General features: G+C 36.7%; 1 protein-coding gene across 1 annotated transcript in view; it reads right to left on the reverse strand.

Moving 5' to 3' along the window:
- Positions 1-14,236, reverse strand: part of csmd1a (CUB and Sushi multiple domains 1a) — a 604,432-nt gene that overhangs the window by 45,870 nt on the left and 544,326 nt on the right. Inside the window, exons 38-41 of the mRNA XM_015363222.2 lie at positions 7,525-7,643; positions 5,970-6,039; positions 5,645-5,761; positions 2,346-2,555 (exon numbers count right to left, since the gene is read on the reverse strand). Coding sequence (XP_015218708.2) covers positions 2,346-2,555; positions 5,645-5,761; positions 5,970-6,039; positions 7,525-7,643 — 516 coding nt within the window. The remainder of the gene's footprint in view (positions 1-2,345; positions 2,556-5,644; positions 5,762-5,969; positions 6,040-7,524; positions 7,644-14,236) is intronic.

The following is a 14,236-nucleotide window of genomic DNA, read 5'->3' on the forward strand; positions in this document are numbered from 1 at the left end:
ACTATCAGCAGTGCCTGAATAATACCACTATTATCTACTGATTTACTATGAAGTGGCTTTATGTTGCAATGTGTGATGGCACACAGGGGAAAATATTTTTTGTCCAGTTGAAAACCATTATGCTACATGCACAGGGAAAACAAACAAAAACACAAGTTACACAATTACAGTACATAAGTAACTATCTGAGAAGTGAAGCATCAACACAACATATAGAAACTTGTCATATCTGAAGAGGAATCTCGTACACATGCTTAAATTCATATTTATTTGATGCACTTTTACTAATTTTCCCTCAACATCTAAAATCAGATGAAGTCTTGTAATTCTGCTCTAATGAGTCAACGAGAACAACTCAAGAAGCCAACACCAAAGACCCCTACTTTTCAGAGCACTCTTCTGCCTTGAGTGCTCTTCTTAGCAGGATTGACAACAGGATGTGTCAACCCACTTACTTGTTTCAAATTGTGAACATATCTCTAACAGATGCTACATTTTAGATCATTGCAATCTGGTCACTTGCCACCAGATCCAGATTTGATCCCAGGCCACCAGTGATCAAAGTTAAGTTCATGTCGACATCTTCTTTCAGCCTTGGCACAATTTCTCTTTACAAAAACTTTAACCATCATAGTCGAATAATTTCATATAATTACTCATCCTTTACCAGTATATAAGACGTACTGCACTGGTGTACACAAAGGTGTGAATTCTACACTGCGGCAACATGTACAGAGAGGATTGAAGGAATCACTGGCAGAGGAGTTTCTGTGATTAGGCAATGAAACATCCATGGAAAAAGACTTTGAGGTAAATCAAAATGCCTAAGAGGTAACCCTCTACTCTGGAAGTGGAACCTCAGCTGTCTCATTACATCTGGTCAGTAATCAGTACAACTTAAAACTCAAAAACGGCTAGAAATCATAACCACACCTCCACAGACCTAATACGCATGAAATGAAAGCACCTATTTCTGCACATACTGTCTAAACATGCTTCTCAGTCAGGCCATACAAAACCGGATAATCATGTTATTATGAAGTAACCAAAAATGTTTCACCTCTCTTGTCCCAGATAGTTCATTCTCTCTGCATTAGAGATTATTAGAATTACTGGACATCAGGCATTAAACAAAATCTTAAAAGACTTTAGCAAACTGTGAGAATGACTGAGATCTGGCAGAGATTTTCTATCAGCTTTAAATAACTCGAAAAATACTTAAAAAGCACCACATAACTGGATAATGGGCTGAGAGCAGTGCTTGTCTGGGAGATAATAAGGAACTGATGGATCGGTGCGCGAGCCTTAGGAATGTGCCTTCCAGTGCCGCTGATCATCCAGCCAATTAGTCCCCTCAGCAGGTGCCCTCTCCCACTTAAAACTCTCACAGCCCTAATTCAGGGAGGCATGAGGAGATCCTGGGTAGGATGAGGTATGAATGTGGTAACTGTTATATATCTTATTTGGCTAAGCATGGCTGTGTGATCAATCTCCAAAATGTTCAATATTCTCCACCAAATAGGGTGCGCTGTGGTCGAAGGGTGAATTCACATGTTGCTCATGAACATTTCTTGAGTTGCAAAGGAAAACGTTAAAGGTTTATTCCACGCTGAAAAGAGAAGAAAGGAAACACAACGTTTCGGCTGTGGAGCCTTCTTTGGGTGTGAGCAACCTTTAACCTGTTCCTTTGCAGCCTACACATGCTGACGCAGCTACCTACTTGAACTATATTCTTGAGCTGGACTTGTCTGGACAAGAAAAAATCAACAAACAACACTCCAAAGAACACGTGACCCAGGAGAGTAATGGTGACTGCTCAAATATCTTCTATTGCATTCATAGCCATCCTTTTGAGTCCTGTATTGAATCCATACTACAACATCACTGAAAACACAGATTCATTATCTTGCACGTAAATAATAAGCGACCACTTAACGTACTAAAAGGTCTTTGGATTCATCTGACATCTCTTCAAATATCTTAGTACCCAAATGACTGAAATATCAGAAAAAATAATTGGTTTCCTACGAACACAATGATAACTTATCATTTAGATCAACGATGGATCACAGTCCTTTAGTGTTCATTACAGTCCTGATCTGAGGTACTTTAGTAGTATAGAGTAGTAGTTTGGACTCGGGACTTGAAACTGAAAACCATATATACTTCTTCAGATGAAACTTTCAACCAAATATATTGATGATCTTAATCACTCATTTGAAAATATTAGTTTAGCTACACATAGAATTTGTAGGAGTGTTGCCTTGAAGAACTGGCTTTGCTCCATTCCTGATACAGATTTTTTTCCCCCCTGAATACAGAAAATAAGATTATTCTTTCTGTACCTTGGTATGAGACTTTGAACCCCTGTCTGTTTTCAGAGTGATCACTGTAGAAGTGAATCACTGTCTCATGTGTTGTGCTCAGCAATGCTGGTGGGAGCTGGTTTCCACTGAATTGACCGATCAGAGAGCTAGTGTGATGTGGTCCGTTGCGGATTTCCAGAAAATCATGATTGTCTTCTGTAGAAAAGTGAACAAACTGGATATGAGCACCTGCAGAAAAGGGAAACATAGACAATGCTTCAAAATTCACATATTTACATTTTACATCTGCAGTAGACTCGCACAGCTGGTTTTCATTCTTTCCTAAACTGATTTTTGTGAGATAAAAGAAAAACAAACAAGACAATTAAACCGAATTGTTAATTACAATGAAACTGAATGGTTAAGGGCCATTAACAATTGCTTAACATGAAACTGCTGAACATGTTACCCAACCATAGTTAAAAGTAAGGATGATGTCTACGCAAAAAAAACTTCCTTAGAATTGCACTGAAAGAAAAGAAATGCAGCTAAATGCACAAAACTAACTAGCTATTGTGTGGCAGATAAGCTAAAACCAAGTTTACAAATAAATCTTATAAATCTAACTAACCGCTAACCTCAACATAAACAACCTAAACCTGGGACAGTTTAGTCTCAGATGTGAGTAATTGTATTTCATTTTTTTTTAAGTTTAAATGAAGTGTGGCACAGTGATGTGATGCTTACATTTCTAGCATCCTAGTTTTGATTCAGGGGACCGTTCTATGTGGAGTTTCTATTTTCTCTCTGTGTCTGCATGACTGTTCTATGGATGTTCTGGTTTCCTCCCACAGCAAAGACAAGCCATCTAGATTAACTGGCATCTCGGTGTCCCGATGTCGGCTGTCTAGATTAACTGGCAGTGTGGTGGCTCTGTGGCTAAGGACCTGCGCCTGTGGCTGGAAGGTTGCCGGTTCATATCCCGCGGCCGGCAGAGGAATCCTACTCTGCTGGGACCTTGAGCAAGACCCTTAACCCCAGCTGCTCCAGGGGCGCCGTATAAATGGCTGACCCTGCGCTCTGACCCCAAGCTTCTCTCTCCATATCTGTGTGTCTCATGGAGAACAAGCTGGGGTCTGTGCAAAGACAAATTCCTAATGCAAGAAATTGTATATGGCCGATACAGTGATCTTATCTCAAAAATCAGCCCCATGTGCATGTGTGAATAAACACGTGTGTTGGCCCTGTAATGGGCTGACACTCCAACCATGATGTGTTCCCACACTGCACTCCCAGGCCAGCCACCTCACCTTCCAGTTCCTTACGGCATTCCAATGAAAAAAAACAGTTACTGAGAAAGGCTACATTACATTTTTTTAACAAAAAAATCCGACAACCAGTAGTGGAAAACATGCATCTTTTTAAACGATAACAGCAAGTAGAGCTATTGTATTTATTCTGAAAACCACCCATGACTCTCCTTCTCCGGCAAACATGTCGTCCATTGGCACTAGTGGATTACTGCTAATGGAGACATACTAAGTTTTTGAAGAAGATTTAGGAGTAATAAAGGCTGCAGAACAGATAAGAAGTGGAAAGGGACTTTTGTCAAAGCACAGAAAATGAAATGTTGTGACATTCTATGTATGGTTGATGCAGATTTATTTGGTAAATGGCTATTAGAGGAGAGTGCCTCAATGCATCTCATCTAGCCTATTTATTTTTCCTTATTTCATGTCGGATCGCACCAGCAGGCAGCACATGAGTGTGACTAAAGGGATTTTAGCAAAGTCGGTGCTTTGAGACGCAGGCATGGAGGCTCAAACAATAGGAGGTTTTCAAAAAAAACCTTCCATCCACATTAACTACAATGAGCACATCAACAGATCTATTCAGCGTTAAACTGGGTTGCACTGTGATGAGTACATTGAGTGGCAAAAAGCACAGATGAATCTATGTTTTTTTCTGTATATATTTATGTCCCACTGTGTGTCCTAAAAGAAATGAACAGAGTAATCTTACGACCATTCAAAAAAGCAAATTTAGGAATGTTACTTTCTTTTTCATTGTTTTAAATCATTTTACTAACAAGCAATGGCACTTAATTTTATTTTTAATGAAGTGGTTGACATGTTTGTTTCACATCTCTGTATAAAATAAAGACAATAACAAACAGTTTGGTAGTACTGTAAAATATATGTAAATCAGCTATTGTTTATTTTTGAATGGAGTATATATTTTTGACAAAATCAGCATGATCAACAAAACACAAACACAGACCAGCTTCTATTCAAAATTGTGTGTTCACCTTCCTGGCATTTGAAATTCAGATTTTCTTGTATTTTTTGTTTTTCAGATGTCATGCAACGTTGCTTATGTTACCCAGGTGGAGGGTACAGTTACTAAACCATAAATGAACAATGTAAAAGATTTGTTTTAGAAGGTAGTGTTGTCCTAGCTTTACTTTCCTATAGCAAAACAATAAGAGTTCAGTGTTTGAGGAGCCACAGCAGAAGTGTTGTGAAGTGGTTCGTAGTCTTTTGAATCTCTTGGAAGGACCAGGGATAACCGAAATCATGCTGGACCAGTGCTATATCTCTTTTATTTTTCATTCTCACCACCTCTCATCTTATTGCTTATCCAGTACTGCTATATCTCACTGTGTGAATATTTATTTTAGTACACACACCTGATGGATGGATAATGTTTATTTTGTATGTGGAAGTACTTAAAATCAATAAACAGAACTGTCATAATCACTAATGAAAGTCTCCACTATTTTAACATGATCAAACTTGACATTAATGAATGTGTTGCATTTTTTCTTTCTTTCCTTACACAGTAAATTCTCGGCCTATTTGCAACAAATGCTATTTTTGTTATTTTTGGCTTATCTGTTCAAACAGAAACAAAGAGAAACCGCGATTCAATGGGGCTTATTTAGCAGTCTGAATTTGTATGCACTGACAACGTAGTCATTACCAGCAGGAATCACAAAGGACCATGCAGATAAAGCTATTTATCTAATTCTCAGATGTGGGTTGAGAGGTAAATGAAATTTGATACAAATGAAGACAATAGTCAGGCTAGCCTGTTAACAATAAAAATGCATCGGAAAGAGAATGCTATTAATGCCTTGTATGACTGTAGGCTCTCAACGTGCTATCAAAAAGTAGCTCTCAGGACAGACTAAATTAACTGCATTAAAAATGACATGAGGATAAAGAGACATCAGGTCTTTTGTTATTTCACCCTCCAGTGCAGCTACCAAGAAGTGTTTACATTTAACTGACAGTTCAACCTTGATATTTTCTATTTTGTTTAATTTTCTGCCTCACCATGTCCAACTGGCAACAAGATTTTCCAGGTGCAATCAAGGTTGCCGGGATAATTTCCAGGGAAGCCAGGGCTGAGGATGACATCGGTCATAGCTGTGAGTGTTCCTCCACAACGAGCTAGAGCAGATACAGGCGTGATTTCGTGAGAATTGGAAGAGAGGAAAAGAACAGAATGATTACTTTCAGGTCTCCACTACTGATGTCCAAAGGTAGAGTTTCAATTTAGCATAGAACAATTGTAGTTTCCTTCAAAACAGCAGATAAATCCAACCTCCGAACTATGTGTTGACACATGGAAAACTGGTGAGTTCAAAAGTACTCTTACCTATGCAAAGAGGTGGTGGGTAATTCCAGCGTCGGACTGTTCCAGGCATACAGGAGATATGAGAGTGTCCCTGTGAATGATACAGTTTATAGTGTGGTACAGTATACAGTATGTCCTTAAATAATTGTCTGGTATTATTGACAGGATAATACTCACAAGAGTTTAAATTATTTATTTTGTGAAATATCTGCTTATTTCCCTACTGTATGTATATATATTTTCTTCAATACACAACAGAAGTAATAGTTTGTTACAGTTTGAATAAAAAGCTGGTACAAAAATGTGGACAATTTTTTATAGATGTGTTTGAGAATTATGAAAATGAGCCATTCATCATGCCTCCCACTGCATTACTGAAAAATTGGTCAATTCCACACCATTACCTGAAGACATAAATGCTCTTTGATCAAGAGAGGAGACTTAGCAATAACAAGTCATACCAGTTGGAATGTAGTCATAGCAATCTAGTTATTCTAAAACCAATCAGGGTATTTTTAAACACATTTCAACCTGAAATCAGTGGTCCCAGGATGAGAGGAAATTCAATATATAAGATTACAAGAAAATGAGAAATACACTGCAGAAGGTCGCTTAGTAATAGTAATACATATTTTATGGGCCTTACAGATGTATGTAATTCTAAAATAGTATATTACAGTACACACATTGTGCTGAAATTCACAAAAAAAATTACAAATATATATAAACATTTATAAGAACATTGTACTTCTCAATATTATTCTCTGCTCCTCAGGTTGTTGTAGGAAATAACATAATTAAAATGCCAACTTTATTCAATTTTCACCCTCTTACCCCAGTATGATTGATTGCTGTTCAGGCAGGTCTGGGAATTCTTGGATTTAAGATTTGTTTTGTTGTTTTAAAGAAGAATTCATCTCTAGTGTGTCTGTGTCTCTTCTCTCCTTTGTTCAGCTGGCATTGGGAGCACAGCCTGTCCTATGTGGCTAGCCATATCTGTCTGTCACCAGACTATGGCCACTGAGCCCATACATTATCAGGTTTTGCCTCTTCATGTGGTTTCTCACCCTGGTAAGATAGTCTGCCAATGTGAATTGCCTTTTTTGGCCCTGGTAGCCCAGGCCTGTGTGGTGTGTGAGTGTCCAAAGGGTGGGGTAGAGTTTGTTTTAGTTAGCACTGTAAGATGTCTCTCTCTGATTTGTGTTATACTGACCTCTCTGCCAAGTCAAAACCCTCTGAATTAACTGATCTTCAGACCAAGGTACTGTATGTGTAGCTGGTTGTATTTTCCAAAGTGTTGTTACTCATAGTAAAGAGGTTGCTGTTTCACTAAGGGGATTAACAGTCCCCAGTAAGTACCCTGGAGCGAAGGCACAGTTCCAGGAAAACCAGGCTTTTAACATACATAAACTATGTATGTTGCAAATGTTTATTTATGTGAGTAATATATTGTGATAAATACTTCTCAATGTCTGAATACTGGTGAAATCATTCCTGTACATTTCCTATTTAAAAAGAAACCCAGGGAAGACTCTGAAATGTAATGCTTCAGAACAGACTCCAGTATGGGACATACCTGCAGAACATATCCTGGTTCACAGCTGAATGACACTACATCATTGACCATGAACCTGTCCCCAGTCTTTATCCCATTGGCAGGAACTAACGGTTCAGGACAAGTTGTTAGTCCAACAGCTTCATTAAGAGAAAAGAACAAGAAAATTATTAATATTATTATGATTATTATAATATAGGACGTTACAGGATGTAGCATTGACAAAAACAGCTTTGTAAATAAATTATATTATTTATAAAATAAATGTATTTTAGTGAAGATCACATTTTCTAACAATAATCTAATTTGCAGCAGGTGGCACTGTAAGTTTGTGTGTCACAACCTTTGTTTCAAAAGATTATGGAAGCAGCTCTTTCAATAATTGAACCAGCACACAGAGTTTATATACAGTACTGTATTATTTTACACTCCTAAATCATAAGAATTAACTGAATAAATACAATAAATACAATTTTAGACATTTGACTTATTTTTTAGTTTTCTGTTGCACATGCATTTCTCCCTAAAACAGTCAACTCCAGAGTTAAGTAATTGGTTATATTAATGTTTCCTAAACACTAAATACATTTTTTTTCATTAAGGAGACTGTAAATTAGAAAGGCATTTGTGAATTGAATGCACCTAAAATATACATAGTGTATACTGTATTACATTATGAAGGAACCAGAGGTTCAATTACATTTTAAGCTTGCAACACATTTTTAAAGCTGATAAAAAGTTAGCCAATGGGTGAATGTGATAAATTGAATGAGAAACCTGATTAATAAGACCACTTTTTCAAAATCAAAATTATATGGATCAATAAAAAATACAACACAAACATTACATCTTATATAGGCTTTTTGTACCACATTTGTGCACCAAATGTGCTGCTTTTTAATTTGTTAATGTGCAGGAATCACAAATGTGGGTAAATATCAAAGCATATGGACCATACTGAAATTTGTTATTCAAACCTTTTTTTTACTTGAAATAATTTTAAAGTTGTGGCACATGAATGGTCCCCATTATATTTTTCCCTTAATAAATATTTTATTTGATATTTAAAGTAAAAAAGTGGTTATTTTTAATACAATAAGAAAACACGTCTGTGTAGGAAAATGGCTGTCCATGTGAAGGTACAGTACCATGAATGTGCAATTGATGAAAATATCACATGGACTGAAATAGACTATGCCTGCAGACACTGGTAGAAAATGTTAAATGTCACTTCCGCACAAGTGAAATAGACAAGAAAAGGCTTAAGGCATACACCTTAGAGCTGCAATGTTCTTAGTAGTCAAAGCATGAATGCAGTATCACCGTCAGATCTTATAAACCTCTTAAATAAAACCTTTTTCTCCCTTTGCTAAACCATTTGCTTGCTGCTTATCTATTGATTAATATTGCTTGTACGCTTTAATCCTGCCCTTATAAAGCATATTAAAGCTTTAAACCACACAAGATCTATTTAGTTAGTTTACTTAAAACGGCATCAGAGGTTCACAGTACCTTTTGAGGATGAATTCCAACCATAAAAGGAATAAGCAAGCATCAGCTTTATCATGGAAACTGATACTGAAAAACCCACCAGCCGCACTTTGAAAAGGTTCTATGTTAAACTTAAATAAAAAGACAGATGATTATTTTTACATATATTTTATAATGTGAAAGCATTTCTAATTTAACTACAAATTAATTAAAAGCTACATATAATGTTTTGGGCCTGAATACAATTCTGCTTTAAAAAAAGTAGATGGGGCTAAGTTAGAAACCTAAATGACATCAATCATTTCAAACTCACTTTTAAAAAATTCCAAAGATTTTAACTTTTTTTTAACTTGCACTATTGAAGCTGTTATCCCAGTCTTGGAAATCCTTTGGCACTTTTTAACTGCTACACAGAAGGCACAGCTCTGCCTGGGGTAATTAAAATGCTGCTACAGTCTTCACATGCTGAACAGTCAGGATGAACTTGGCATCAACGAGACAGCCCAGCCTTTTATACTGAGCTTTACAAGATTCCTTCATTCCCTGCAGTTTCTCAGCTTTTAAGACTTACCATCAGACACTTATGGATTTAAAGATTTTTTTTCTTTTTTCTTAAATGCTACACACGCTTTGAAAAAAATAATAAACTTGCTACCTCATGCAGTGCATTACAAATTTACCCCCCCCCCCCCCCATTGCATTTTAACTATTTTATGAGCTATTTTTATTTGATTTGTTATTATTCATCTTATTGCTGCTGCATTTATGTTTTATATTCTTTGAGTGGCAAAAATGCAAACTGACCAAAGAAAAAAACTGAAGTTAATGCTTGCTGTTGTGTGACAATGGAAACATATACTGTATGAAGTAAAAAAAGAATAAGGGGTGCGACAGGGCGGAGAGGGAGGAGACGTGGGGAGCGCCGGTAGAAGTCAGAGCCCCGGGCGAGGGGAGGGAAGCACCGGTGTGAGGCTAGCAGGGGCCAAAAATAACACAAAAAGAGCGAAAAATAAAACACAAAAAGGAAGGTGTACCGCTGTGCCTCATAACCTCCAGGCTGGGCTTACCCTATTCACCCGGGTCCAGCCTGGGAACAAAATCACCACCCGCACAGCGGTGACCAGACTGGACCGACCCTACTTAACGGGGTCCAGCCTGGTAGAGCCGGGCGTGTAAGGGAAAGACAACAATAAAACTTGTGGAAATGGAACAGCCTGCCCCGGTGGTCCTGCACAGCGGGTCAGGCGAAAAAAAGAAAAACGAACAGAAGAAGAAAACCTTACGGGGTTGCAATCCCCTCCAGGCCTGTCGCTGTAAACTCCCCCTTGCGGGGCTGTCCAGCGTGCCTTTACAGGGCCCCCCCAGCTGGGGCTCGTCAGCCAGGACAGCTGGGACAATGCAGGCGAGGCCACACTGGGCACGCCCCCGCCTCATGCCACAGCGAAGAGGGACAAGTGCTTCAAGCTTACTTTTATTAAGAAAGCATATGATAAGACACAGCTGTATACAAGTGAAAAACAGAATGAAAACTGAATCTGAATCTCCACAGGATTTAATTCACAAAGTGTCTGTCTTATTATTCAACAAAATAATCAAACAGACATCTTGAATGATTCAGTACCTGCATTTTATTTAAAATGAATATACATGTAGGCAGGGTCTCTTTACTTGCCAGTAACTAGCATATTGTTCTTAATCAAAGTTCTGGTTCATAATTTGATGGAAGGATTACTAATACACCTGTTTCCATCAGGCAACAATTAAGAAGAACCTCCTAATGGGTCTTTTCTTACCAATTGCACAGAGCTCCATCTTGGTCACTCCATTGCATCCTTTGAGGTTCATCACTATGATGTCCTACTTAGGAGTGCGGTAGAAACACTTACAATATCTTGATATATCTGCCGGCCTTGATCCAGACAAAACACGCTGCTTGCCCGCACTGTGAGATTTGCAATTTAAGGTGTGGACAAATATTTGTCACATTTCATGGTCTATGATGAGTGCAGGCCTGCCTGAACTGCGTGTGTGTATCGATGGCGATTAAGTATGGCGATACTGTACAGTATCTGTTGTTGACGGCATTCAAACAGCTAGCTTCCTCCGGAAATTTAAAAGGGAAGAGAAATATTGTGCATTAATTATGTAGTAAACATGGCAAAGAAATAATGTCGTCTCCAGTTCCGTTTGCTTTTTTCGGTCACAATATGCCAACAAAGCCACCATTACCAGAAGTCACTTCTCATGATTGCCAGTACCTGGATAATAAACAAGATAAATACTGACAAGCAAACTTTCTAATAGACATAAGAACTAGAAAATAGAGTATGCATTGTGAAGCACAACTTCTTTTTATAATACATTGAGTTTCTTTTTTCATTGAGTTTGATTTTTAATGCTAGAATAAATTGCTTTTTTTCCATTCTTTATTTGGAAAAAGTTATTAGTCCAAGAAAAAGTATCCCATTCGTAGGAGATTATTTTTTTTTACAAAATAATAAATAAAAATGGACAAATCAGAGAATGTTAAGACTGGTGAAAACTTTGCCAACTCCGTAATGTAACAGACAAAATAAATCTGTGTACCCAAACATTAAGCATGTCATACTACATGTACATGAAACACAGTGGAAAGAAAGTTCAGATTTTATAAGTTCTAAAATGTTTTGTTTGTCCTATGTGATAAATACCACCCATTTCATTATATAAGTGTTATTTATAGAACTCAATAAATAATGTTAAGATACCGTACATTATACTGTATACCTGTTACCCTTTAAATATAGATTAAATAAACTACAAGAGTTTAAAATAAGTGCTTTGAGGATGCAATAAAAAGTGTTTGCTGTAAACAATTATCTGAGCTTAATGTTTATATTTAGAAGGAATGGTAAGAGAGTATATGAATCAGAGGATAGTGTTGTCTGTCAGCCCCTAAACTGTTGCAGCAATATCTTTCCACAGTATAGCACAAAAAAAACACCGGTTGGTAAATCTCCCCAAACAACAGATGCAAAATAAACTTTTTTGAAGTATTTCATTCTGATCAAGCATATACTTTTAAAACATTAATTTAAAAAAAATTAATACAAATAAGCAGTTTTGAAATTGTTTCATAGGATGCTGTTAAATACCAAAGTAAAGGAAATGTCGTTAACCCATATATCGCAGCTTTTGACCCCAAGGTTATACAACGTTACTCTTAAGAATATCCCAGGATTCCACTGCCGTAGTTTGCCATCCAGTACCTAGGAACACAACACTCAATGCCACAACACCTAATAGCATTTAAGAACTTCTCAGTTTTTCTAACTAAATGTTGTAAATGGCTGTATGTTTTAATTGTGTTACTTATTTTCTTCTGTTGTCCAAGGTTTTGTGTTATATGGCCAGTGGAATATTAAAGAGGTAAAGATAATTGGGACATGTCCATTGTGCAGTTATCAGCCACTAAAACATATTTAAAACATAGATCTAGATTTTTACCTTGCCAGTTATAACTTACTTGTTTTTACTGTGCTTTAACATATTTTTGGTTTTGCCTCTGATTACTATTTTGCTATTGCATTACACCATATTTAATGTATTGATATTGAAAAACAATGAGAAGCAATATTTGATTATAAGCCATGCATTTTTCCAAGGATAATATTGAATTGCATATCAAAGTCTTGAAGTTTTGACAGTTATATATATAATATAATATAATTTAATTTTAATGTTTCTGATGCTGATTTTTTAAAAAAAACTTTATTCTAAATCAACAATAACACAAGTCTGACTCTTCATCCATGAAAATGATGCACAGTTAATAGCAGCATGCAGGCTAACAAGTTCATTGTCTAACAGGTTCATTGCTCTCTGCCATACAACGGCAGTATTAATAGAAACCATTGTTAATCTTCCCACTTGACCCTTTGATAATCTTGCATTTCTTCTATTTTCTAAGTTTATAAAATGAACAATATCTTTATGTTTTTACACTACTGTATGTACTGTACAGCGTAGGAACTTTGTCTTCCTTACTGCCGGAGGAGTGGATGATTTCTTTAAGACAAACAAAGCTGAAACATATTCCATCAAATTATTTAGGCTTCAGGTATCAATAATGCAATTAAGAAACAGACACTAATTCTAAAATATAGTTTTTATAAGGTAGCCAACCAAAAGAAAGTATTTTTCTAAGTTTGAGGGACTGTGGCTCTACAGCAATACAGCACTAATTTGTTGATTGCTTTTCAACATTGTATTTTTTTTAATCTTTCAAAATGACATTTGTTTTCCAAAGTATTGTGTGCTTGAAAACAGGTTGCATTCCACTTGTGCCTTGAAGGAAGGAGTGGCTGAGATAATCACAGCAGGGGGCACTGGAAGCTGCTTCCTTCCTTGTGAACCATGCCTCTGTAAGGAGTGAGCCGATCAGCTTCTTCTGTCGTTATAACGTTTAATATAATATGATATGGTTAAGAGAATATCTTTCTAGGTTTGCATAAGTGAAAAGGGAGGATGAGCTAACTGAGTTTTTAATTTGTAATTTGTGTTTAGGAAGAGTGTCTCATATGAAAACGAACTGTAAAAAATTGCTTTGTGATGACAGGGACAACTAACAAAGAAGAAACAGGAATCTGAAAATGGGATGGAGGTAACAAAGAATGAGTCTTCTGTTGATGTTACTGCCATTTGCCTGATCCAACTAAGAAATGCAAAAGAGCACCATCTTTTAATGGTTGATTCTGATTAATCAAGAAAACAACAACAGAGAAATAATGAAAGTTCATTTTGGATCTAGGCACCATGCCTACACGTTGGGTTCATCCTCTCCCCCTACATTAACATATAATTCCAAATGAGACGGATACTTTCTAAAAGTAATATCAACGAGTAAAAAAAAACAACACTAAAAATTAAAACATTTGAATCCATTACCTTTAAAATAATGTTAGAATATATTATAGCTCATAAGCTCTTTGAGGCAAAGCAGTTTAGTTTAATTTGAAAGCAAAATGTAAATGTCAGAGAGCTTTGAAGTATTAAAGAATATTTTGGTTTTTGTTGCTCAAAGCTGACCCATGCTGTTTCTGTACTATAAGGTCTTACAGTTTACAGAACCTCTGCACCCTGCTTAATTGTTCATATGCATATTGCCTGCATATTTCGATGTTGGAATCTTATTTTTTTCTTTTCCCCAGGTTGTTTTAGAAAGGACTGCATCCATTTATCTCCTCCATACCTTTCAATTTCA

Source organism: Lepisosteus oculatus, chromosome 17, assembly GCF_040954835.1.
Source record: "Lepisosteus oculatus isolate fLepOcu1 chromosome 17, fLepOcu1.hap2, whole genome shotgun sequence".
In the NCBI taxonomy this organism is placed as follows: Eukaryota; Metazoa; Chordata; class Actinopteri; order Semionotiformes; family Lepisosteidae; genus Lepisosteus; species Lepisosteus oculatus.